Source organism: Candoia aspera, chromosome 8 (genome assembly GCF_035149785.1).
Source record: "Candoia aspera isolate rCanAsp1 chromosome 8, rCanAsp1.hap2, whole genome shotgun sequence".
Taxonomy (NCBI): Eukaryota; Metazoa; Chordata; class Lepidosauria; order Squamata; family Boidae; genus Candoia; species Candoia aspera.
The window spans coordinates 56,085,054-56,095,901 of record NC_086160.1 but is presented as its reverse complement, the minus strand read 5'-3'; the positions used below and the strand labels follow the sequence as shown (position 1 = coordinate 56,095,901).

General features: G+C 35.7%; 1 protein-coding gene across 2 annotated transcripts in view; it reads left to right on the top strand.

Moving 5' to 3' along the window:
* The window catches only part of GSTCD (glutathione S-transferase C-terminal domain containing), a 54,955-nt gene that overhangs the window by 251 nt on the left and 43,856 nt on the right, over positions 1–10,848 (top strand). For both annotated transcript variants that reach the window (XM_063309609.1, XM_063309608.1), the window contains exons 2-6: positions 4,732–4,790; positions 4,924–5,340; positions 6,064–6,516; positions 8,403–8,657; positions 9,273–9,366. In XM_063309609.1, the coding sequence (XP_063165679.1) occupies positions 4,930–5,340; positions 6,064–6,516; positions 8,403–8,657; positions 9,273–9,366 (1,213 nt within the window). In that variant the 5' untranslated portion in view covers positions 4,732–4,790; positions 4,924–4,929. The remainder of the gene's footprint in view (positions 1–4,731; positions 4,791–4,923; positions 5,341–6,063; positions 6,517–8,402; positions 8,658–9,272; positions 9,367–10,848) is intronic.

Genomic DNA, 10,848 nt, shown 5'->3' with positions numbered 1-10,848 from the left:
CACGCTTATCACCACATACCATTCTAGCTGGTGTTTCGGAATACTCACTTTTTTAAAGGATGGGGGAGAGGATCGTGACTAAGCTTCCCATCCCTGATAAAAATAAGCGTGAATGCTGCATATGTTTTATTTCTTTTGTGGTCGGGATGTTTGCTGGCTAGTGGCCGTTATTAAATGGAAATTAAAGTCCAATTTTGAATTCTCAGCTATCTGCAGCTACGGTACTTCTTACCTGTGGCCATCTGCTTTCCCCAGGCTCCTCTTGCTTAGGGATGAGTAGTTGGGAGGATGTTATAAGGTTAAGTTTCCTTTGAGTGGACTTGATTCATGTTTACTTCGGAGATATATCTATTTACCTTTTTTTGCAACAAAAATGATTTGTTAGTGCTCTCTTCCATCTTTTTTAAAAAATAAAAAAACCCAGCTTAGCCTATAGCTGTAAGATTTCCTAGTGGTCTCCCATCCAGATAGTGACCAAATCTGATCCTGTTCAGGTGTTTCACATCAGCCAAGATTGAGAATGCTCAGTAGGAGGATACAAATATCCAGTTGGTCACTGCTCCTTTGCTTTTCAAATAAGGTTTAAGTCCAGTTCTGAGAATTCCTAAAGAAAGAGCAGAAGATGATCAGAATAACTACTAAAATCACATTGACTGATTTCATATATTGTGATAAGCCAAACAGTGTATGGTGTGTGTTTATTTTTTGATTTAACATGCTGACTACTCAGTGGAACCTCCAATAGCGCCAGAAAAGCTAGGAAGCTGTTGCTAGTCATTGTAATTTAGCATTTAATTTAATTTAAGTAAGCTTTAACTTGAGGATTTACTTAATTTTTGTACAAAGGCTGAGAGTCCATCAAATGTTCCCGGGTGGGGGGCGGAGAAGAGGGTGGATTGACTCTTGGAGACTAAAAGAGGCATTATTCACACTGCATCACACATTAAGCCATAGTGTGATTTCTTTGGTTTTATTTTTATGTCCTCGGTAAACACAGCCATTGTGGTTTGTGCATATCCAGCCAGAGAGCCACATATCTAGTTCAGGTTTGTTTCAGTAATTATACTGAGATTAGTTATTTTATCTAGAAGTGGTTCCTGTCTGGTTTTTTTGGAAAAACAGCTGCTGACACTAGACCAGTGTTTCTTAAAGTGTGGCCCTAGGATCCTTAGGGGCCCCCCAAGACCCTCTCAGGGACCCTTGAAATCAAAATTATTTGGCAGCCTATGTTGAAAAATAATAGAATATTAAAATCCCATCAAACAATTGTGAGAAATGGTAGCAGCAGTGAATGTGTCAACTTTAATTTTTAATACAGTAAATATTAATAAATATAATCCATACAAACAAAGCTCTTTTGGGGTCCTCCATCATTTTTAAAAGTGGGAAAGGATCCTGAAAGAACAGTGCACAAACCAAATCCAAGCAAGCCATATGGTTTAGCATAGTATGTGAGCCAAGTCACATGGAACTATACAGGTGGTCCTCGCTTAACAATCACAATTGGGACCAGAATTTTGGTTGCTAAGCAAAGTGGTCATTAAGTGAATCTGACCAAATTTTATGACCTTTTTTGTGGCAGTAGTTAAGCAAATCACAGATGTTGTCAGGGTTGAGGTGAAGAAACAACACTGAGCCAGGAATTAAGCTCTAGTTCTTTACTGTTTCTACCATACACAGAATCTTGCCAAACTGAGCAAAGCCAAAAGGTGCTAGGGAGAAATACTCCAGGCAATCTAAGTGTGGGTCCTGTCTCAGCTTCTTGGCTGGCTGCCCAAGGTCCTCCAAACTGTAAGATCGTTTCTCCCCCTGGAATACACCCCCCCTTCCTCTCCTGTGACCTCCATTGCACCTCCTCCCTCCTCAGAGACACATTCCATCACAGGCGTTAAGCAAACCACATGGTTCCCCATTGATTTTGTTTGCCAGAAGCCAGCCAGGAAGGTCGAAAATGGCAATCACATGACCATGGGACGCTGCGACGGTCATAAATGCAAACCGGTTGCCAAGCACCCAAATCATGATCATGTGACTGCAGAGATGCTGCAACAGTCGTAAGTGTGAGTACCGGTTATAAGTTGGTTTTTCCAGCACTGTTGTAAGTCCAAACTGTCACTAAATGAATGGTTGTTAAGTGAGGACTACCTGTAATGCTTTGTAGCCATTAACAGATTTATCGTCTCTGAATGTAATTCTGTTAATAGTCATGTAAAAGACATGCTACTCTAATGTGTATTTTCAGTACAGTATTTTTATTTATTTATTTATATTTCAAATTTCCATCACCGCCCATTTCCCCTGAAAAGGTGTTCATTTCAGATCCTATTTCATTGTATTTTCATTTGTTGAGCTAGGAAACAAACAACAGCATTGCACAGTCAAGAGGGCAGACTTAGTTCATAATTAGGTTTGCCAGCCCTTCAGTTCTTATCCAAAGCTTGGCAAACCATGCAGCAATTATAACCATAGATGACATATTTTCCTGTATAATATGGTGAAAAAAATTATGTAGACTGTATTTTATTGTCAGTCTTTTATATAGGAAAAATAAATTATCAGCCTGAATTATCATAAGAGTCCTTATCTTGAATTCTAACTTTGGAACATCTCAGTTTTATTTATTTGTCTATTTAGAATAGTTGTGCAAAACCATATTTCCCAAGATTTTGGCTTATAATTGAAACTTTATGGATAAGCAATAACATTACTGCATTTTTAAAAAGCATTACTTATATTTTTTGATAGTTTATATTTTATAATAGCAAAAATCAATCTGGTCACTGAGGTAAATAGCTCAAATTTTAAATTTGAGGATGAGAGCCTTTTGTTTGAGGGACAAGTCACATTGGTATAAAGCAAATACCTTTTTGAATATACAGCAACGTCTTGCGTTGGTCATTATTTCCTACCTTGATTTTTTCCTAGATAAATATTTTGTGTAACATCATTGATTTGTTTATATAGTAACATAAAGGGCTTTAATAGACGTGCTTTAAATATGAACATAAAATATAATGAGACCAAATTAAGGGTGTCAATCTTGCACTTGCTGTGCCATGATCTGTGAGTGTTAGTGCTTTATATTTTATTTTAAAAAACGATCTTATGTTGATGCTTACTAGCTTATGTATTGATACATGCAGTATTCTAGAGACAGTAGTATTCTTTAAATAAGATGAATTGTACATTTTGAAGATAATATTTGAAGCTCAGGGTTGAACTGTAGAGTCCTTGGTGCTCTCTGGGCCTTGTTTCCTTGCAGACATTTCATTACCCAACTAGGTAACATCATCAGTGTTTCGCACTGATGATGTTGCCTAGTCTGGCAATGAAACGTCTGCAAGAAAACAAGGCCCAGAGAGCACCTAGGACTCCAATTGTACATTTGCAAGGTATTTCAGCTCCTTTGCATGAGAGAAATGTTTTCAAAAGAGCAGAAATGCATTCTAAAACATGAGTTTGTGTATCAAACAAGGCCAGCAAGTTATAGCATGTATAATTTCTGAGGAATTCTGCATACTGCATCTGTAGGAGAAGTGAAAGATATATAAACAAAAAAATCCACTGTGAAACTGAAAAATTGGGGTTATAGTTCTTTAGGTATCAATAACCATAGGAAAACAAATCTAGAAAGATGAAATGAAGAAATACCCTTCTATTGGTATTCTTATATTCGTTTAGTATTTTTTCTCCAGTGAAAGGAGTTCTTATTGCTTGAGACCCAGCTGTGAATAAGAAATAATGTAGTTGCCTTGGGCATTCTTTTAATTGAGAGTGTCACCTCCTTTCTTTCTACATAATGAGTTTAAAAGTAGTGTAGAGAGTCACTTCCTTCTTTAGCTAACTCTAGTAAAGGAAGACTGGAATTAGTTCATTGGCTGAAAAGGATCATCTAGGAAGCTGAGGCTATAGTTATAGATGTAAGACGATCGATTGTGTCCTTAGGACTTAATGAGCAGAAACTGTAATTGCACAGTTCATGCCGTATTAAGCAAGAAAGGGAAGAACTACTGGTTAAAATGGTGATAACTGTGCTTCAAAATAAAGTTGTGGAAACGCTGGATAGTTTGTTGAATATTCCTAATTAAAACAGTGAATACTTTACAGTATTTCATTTAAGAATCAGGTCCTCCTTCAGAACATGTACCTACGTGTTACATCTTTAGTGTGTTTACTTGAATGTGCATCCCATTGATTTAGTGTAATTTACTCTAAAAAATGCTTTGGGTTGCTATTTTGCTACTAGCACCTGAAAGAAATGCTCTTACAATATATAAACAATGTAATAAATTACTACTCTAGTAGTGTGTACACACAGAATGTTCTAAAGAGATGCCTCTCACACCTTAATTAGTGTACAGCTCCAGTCTAACTATATTGGCTGATCAACACTTCACAGTATCTTAAGTCCAAAATACCAAGTACTGTCTGGATATTCTTGCAAATAGTGACTGGCTTTGTTATAATACCATTTGATAACAGTCTTTCGCTAAAACTGTTTTGAAGGTATGCCATCTAGTGTTAAAGGGTTACCATTTGAAAGTTGTAAAATGGTAATGCATCACTGAATATTTCTTTTGAATTTTCTATCTTCCTAGAAATGCGCAAGAATATATCCGTGTTGCTCCTAAATTATTTTTAATTTAATTCTAATAGTTACCAGTAATGTGAAAGGTGGAATAGCATAATGGTGTTAGACTTGACACAAATAAAAAATCCTAAATATTTCAGAGGGAAGAGAACTCAGTGTTGAACTGCTGTCCAGACATAGCACAAATCAACTCTAGTTTGTAAGTATTCTAAAAGAAAAAACAAAGGAATGATCTATTTTACCTTAGGGTTCTAGTTGTAGGGTATACTACATTGATTTGTAAATAGATAATACTACCTCTTGTTTTTTTAAATTGTATTTCTTGCTTTAAGGAAAAAATGAAAAGTGTTGCTGAAGACCACCTATATCTAGACTACTTCAGTCAGCATGAAGACTGTATCTACCCTCTGCACACATCTATATCCTTGTTTCTGTTGGCATATTGTGATTGTAAGACCTTCAGGATATTTTTAGTATCTTCAAGTGAAATAACTTCTGATGCACAACATATCAAGGAAATACTGTCAAAGTACCCGGAGATTAGCTTCATCAAAAGATCTGAACTTCCTGTGATGGTTCAATGCTGCTGTTTACCTGTTGTTGTTGAAAAGAATGGAAGATTTTGTCGAGCAGGACTTGCTGTGGTATTGAGGTATATAGTACAGAAAACCTATGAGGCCGATCCATCAAAGAAAGGAGTTTTGGAACTTTTGGGCTTTAAAAAGACCTGTTTGAAAGCTTGTGCTGAAGTGAGTTTATGATTAAAATACTATAATATGCTTTGCAATCAAGATCAGATATATTTCTACATGATCTTCTAGTATGTAAAAGCAAAATATATGTCTATATAGCACAAAACTAGATGTTTAAAACAAGCTATATAAAATAGTTACATATACTACCATAGAATATCCCCCAGATTCTTGTTTTTCTTTGAATATTAGGCAGTGCTATGTCTTAAAGTCTTACGAATTTTAATTCAGCTTCAGAACTGACTTGCTATGTGATAAAAACAAGGCCATTTTTTGAGGATTACAAACTTAGAGGTATAGGTATACGATGCTAGCTTTTGAATCTGATCCACTGGGTATGAGTAGAGATTTATTTCTGTTGCTGCAAAAACAACTGAATAATTTATGTACGTATGTCATTTCAATCATTTGTTAGAATACTTATGTCTTACAACTGATTGTTGTTGTCATACTAACCCTCAGCTAAAGGGTCAGCCTTTTTGTAGCATCATCAATGGCGATGATGATGATGATGATATAGCCCATATTTTGTCCAGGAACTGAAGATTAACATCTGCATTTTATCCTGTATGCCTTTCGGTAGGTTGGGCTGAGAGACAGTGTCTATCCCAAAGTCACCCACTGAATTTACTTAGTTGAGAGTGGACTAGAAACTTAATATTCCCAGCTGTAATCCAGCATTTCAACTGTTGCATCACCCTGGCCTGTATTTATTTCTAGGTTAGTGAATGGACCAGACTTTGTGAAATCAGCATTCCTCTGGCAGTTGAAAACTTTCTGAAAGTGTCTCATAAGCAGCATCAGAATATTCCCGAAGAGATACTGCAGTTTGAAAAGAAATTGGGGGAACCTGTGAGAGTACACAACGATGACAAAATTAGAAGACAGAAAGTTCAACAGCAAAAGATATTTGACAAGACAGCAAGCACTGATACTTCCTCAAAAGAAGACAGGATTGTAGAAAATAAGGAATCTGCTCCTGCAGATTTGGAACTGAGAACAGCTTTCTCTAAACTAACCCTGCAGAAGATGCCAGTTGCTACCAACAGGGAGCCATCTCACATTAGGAAAATAAAAACATCTGAACTTCCACCTTTGGAGCATGTGTTTGCTGAGGGGCTTTATTTCACTTTGACAGACATAGTTCTGTTGCCATGTATCCATCATTTTTTGGTAAGAATGAATACATTTTCCCTTGTTCTTTGCAGGTAAAAGCTTAACAATAATAAGTTGTGGTAAGTGCTCAACCCTTGCAGCCTGTGCATGTGTTTGTTCATCTTTATCCTACGGATAGTCTCTTCTCTTGATATATACAGATCTAGGAGTAAAGACAGTTAACTGCTAATCTACTTTCAGTAGATACAACTTTTAAGTAGGTATGTTTAAGATTGCTGCTGCTTCTGCAGGTCAGTATAATCATAATTCTAGATCCTTCTTTGTCTATACCTGCCTGGGACAGCTTGACTAAACAGGATTTATAACATTTAATATTTTCTGAGTAGGTCGTAAGTTTTCATTGATAATCCTGTTTGAAATAAACTGTTTAGTCTGTTACATGGATGGACAATCTAAAGACATTTTCCTATCCTAATTAATACATGGCAGTAAACTAGCATGTGTAACATTCCCACAAGTGCCACTCCATGTCTGCTTATTTTTTAATATAAAAAACAAACTGCAGCACCAGGATTTTTCTGTTAGGGTTTTTTGCTTATTTGTTCATTTTAGTTGCATGTTTCATACTGTTTAATAAAAGTCAAAATATTCATGCTATTTAGACCATAACAGTGTTTCATCCAATCTCGTCTTACAAGTTAGTGACTAATAACTGTATCTGTCTTACTCCTTTCAGTAGCACTAAGTCATGAACAGCATTAATAATTGGATGATTTAGTACAGTAAAGCATAAGTATAATTCCACCTAAGCTTTTCTGCAAAGTTAACATATCCTGCCCATGTGTCTTTAGCTTGGAAATGCCTAACTGGAGCCATAGGATAAATGAAACTTCTATTAAATTAAGATACGTTTGCCTTGTCTTCTCCCTACCTCCACCCTCTGCAAAAAAAAAACAGTCTGTGAAATTTAAATGCAGCATAAAGATTGTTCTGCCAAGTGTCCCAGCAGTGATCAGGTGCCCAGACAATTTATTCTTTTAGATCCAGAGACAATAAGCACACCAGTGAGTAAAGAGATTTTAAGTTTTTTTTTATTAAGCAAACGATTTAAACAAAAACACAATTCATGCAGATTAAACAGAAACACAAGAAAACATACCAAGCCAGATGATAAAAAATTTCACAAGGGCTGTCGGGAGAGCCAATAAAGTGACAGCGGAGAGTCCCCAAGCCAGTTTTGCACACAGCACCCATTGCCAGGGTCTGTGGCCAAGCACCAAACTCTAGCACTAAAGCCTTGTGACCCTGTTTCCATGGTGCCAAGACTGCAGGTTCTGACCTGGATAGTTCCCAGGGTCTGGGCACCTGTTTATAACATAATCCAAGAGCCTGGGAAGCGATACAGAAAAGCTAGTGCTAATGTGAACAATCTTGGGGTTTGCTCTTCTTCCCCTGCCCCCCACTTCTAAGTAAAAGTGAAAAAACAAGCAGGTTAAACATAGCTCAGAATGAACTCTAGACTTCTAGCATTTTCTTAATAGGAAGGAGAAATCAAAATATATCACTTAAACTCCTTGAAATACAATGGTCTTCCGCATTGCCACTACAAAGATAAATGCTGAACGGTAGCTTACTTTGTGTATCCCATGGAAGAGACAGAATAAATGGTAATTCGGATAGGTGTATGATTTTAAGCAATTCAATCTGTTCTTATATTTTGGAGTTCTAGAAATTTCATTAGCAATGAGTACAAAATCTCCAGTTTTTCTTTGGAATTCTGAGATCCCTAAATTACTGGCCATGAATCATCCCATCTATGAGCATGTACTGTATCAAGGAAAACCAGCCTCATTGGGTATACATATTATCTAATGTACATATTCAGTAGGGAAGGCACTTTTTGTACATCAGTTGGGTTCATAAACTTTTTGTATCATTTTAAGGCTGTCTGCAAGAAACACCAAAACAACGTATTACAGCTGCCTTTAATACTGAGCTGGTATCAAAGGGTTCAAGAAGTACCTGGAATAAAGCAAGCCACTGCCAAATGCAATATAAAAAATTTCCTGAATAGTGAATCACACTCTTTACAAAATGAGTGCCAGCAGAGTGCCTGCACAGTTTTTAAAGAGACCGAAAAGGTTCCAGAGGATACTCAGTTTATAGGTGGACCAAGACGAACAATGACAAAGTTAATGGTAGGTAATTATTTTATTAGATTAGATATGTTAACTATAGAAATATTCTACTTGATGTTTTAGAAGTATTTTCAAGAACTGTGGATATTTCAGTCAAATTTGCAATGTTTTAAACTTTTTCTTAAATTATTCTCTGTAGCAAAATAAAATAATTTGCTTTTGCATCAATGATAATGAAACTTTAACCAGAAAATAGATTGAGTTTTGGTTGCTGCGGGAATTCTGTACTGTAATGGAAGAGAAGAAATGTATTAATTACTTAAGTACATAATTAAGTACTTCTATCTTAAGTGCTAAAAATATTTTATATTTGTAATCCTTATAAGGCAGAGACAAGTTGCAGAGTGACTTCATGGTTGAGTGATGATTTGAACAGAAGATGTTTTGTTTCTTGTTGTAAGAAAACAATGCCAGTTTTAGGCCAGCTCAATTGCAACTCTTTTCTGGGTCATCTACTTTGATAGATATAAAGGCCAAGACATGATTCGTCTGTAGTAAACCTATTTTAAACATAACTGATACCAGGATATCTTTAATACATAGTACATTGTACAGATAGGGTATTTTTTGACATTTCTAGCAGTTTTCTGAATTGCTGGTTTCTTTTAAATGCAGGAAAAAGGGATTGAAGCAATGTTTTTTCCTCATCCTTGCCCTAAATGGACCCTAGACTGGGACAGTTTACCTGCTGCAGTCAACCCAGGAAAAGGCAAGAATCTTGCTATTCCTACAGAATCATTTATTTTTCATTCATTTGTCAAATGATGATTTCACACTCGTATAAACTAAATTAGTTTTTATAATTATATCTTTTTATAAATAGTTTAGAGAAATATGTGATGTAACAGTAGTAAAACTACTAATTATAAATAATGTATGATGTCTGAAAACAATTAGGATAACTATTGTGTCCCACCAAGAATGTTCTTAGAGGAATTGTTTGTTTGATTGATTATGTGCCATCAAGTTGTTTTCAACTTCTAGTGACCACATAGTCGAAAATGATGTGATGGCACATAGTCAATCAATCAGTTCTTCTAAGAAAATTCTTTGTTTTCATGTTTTATCATGTATTTCATCTCTATATACAGATTCCTTAACAGGTATTTAAAAGTTGTTTATTGAAAAGATATTGGCTGAATGCAAAAAACAAGTTTCATGGCATTTGCTTTTGATATTTTTGTCTTCTGGTCTTAGTGAACTTCATTAAGTTTTCCAAAAATGGAAAATTAATTGAAAATATTCTTGTTTGATTTAAGGATTTAATGAAGTCACCATGTCAGATTCCTCCGATCAAAAGGTTCACAGAACCCCTTATTGGAGCATCTTCCATTACTTCCTTATCAATGGGTCAGACTCTCTGTCACCAGATGGGAGGGGGTGTTGGGATGGAGTGTGAATTGCATTATTATGGCTAGAGATTTATGGTGGTTCACATCAAGGCCAGTCAGTAGAGATACACCAGCAACACCACCTGGATGGGAAGCGGGGTGACATACTTTCGTGGGAAAGGAAGACAATTAAGGGAATGTAGTTTTAAATGTATGTTTTAGCAGGAATTCTCCATTCACAGCTTTACTTCTGTCCTAGTCATTTTGCTTCATTAAGCATTTAAGGGATCCTGATCTCCTGACTGTCATTGTGTGAATGCTCGAATGGTCTAGTGCTGACACACCATAAGTAGGATGCTGATTTGAATATGGTTCAAAGGAACATCAATTTTAAATCTTGAATTAGATCATTTTTGGTAAGACTGAAGTTAAAGAAAACAATAAAAAACATTGCACTATTGAAAGTAAAGTAGTAAATTTTCATAGATGGTTTATGGAATTTTTGAAAATAAAGTCTCTCTACTGGAAGTTTTGGGGCATATAATACATTGCTACTGTTTTATTTTTTTCCCAATTTGCAGCACTTTCAGACCACTAGAGGGCAGTAAAATCTGTAGAAATAGTGGCCTATTCCCTGTATTTATTCGTCATATAAATATATCTGATAAGATTAACCCACGTTATATAGTTATAAATTAAAAACTACTAGTTCACTCAAACTCTGCTGAATTAGTAAAAATAGGGAAAAATGCTACATGAAATGATTTGAAGTCACAAGACAAACTTAATTTATTTAAATATTATGATTGCAACCTGTCAGGAGTTGTATGATTTTTGTGATATATTAATGAAATAAATAA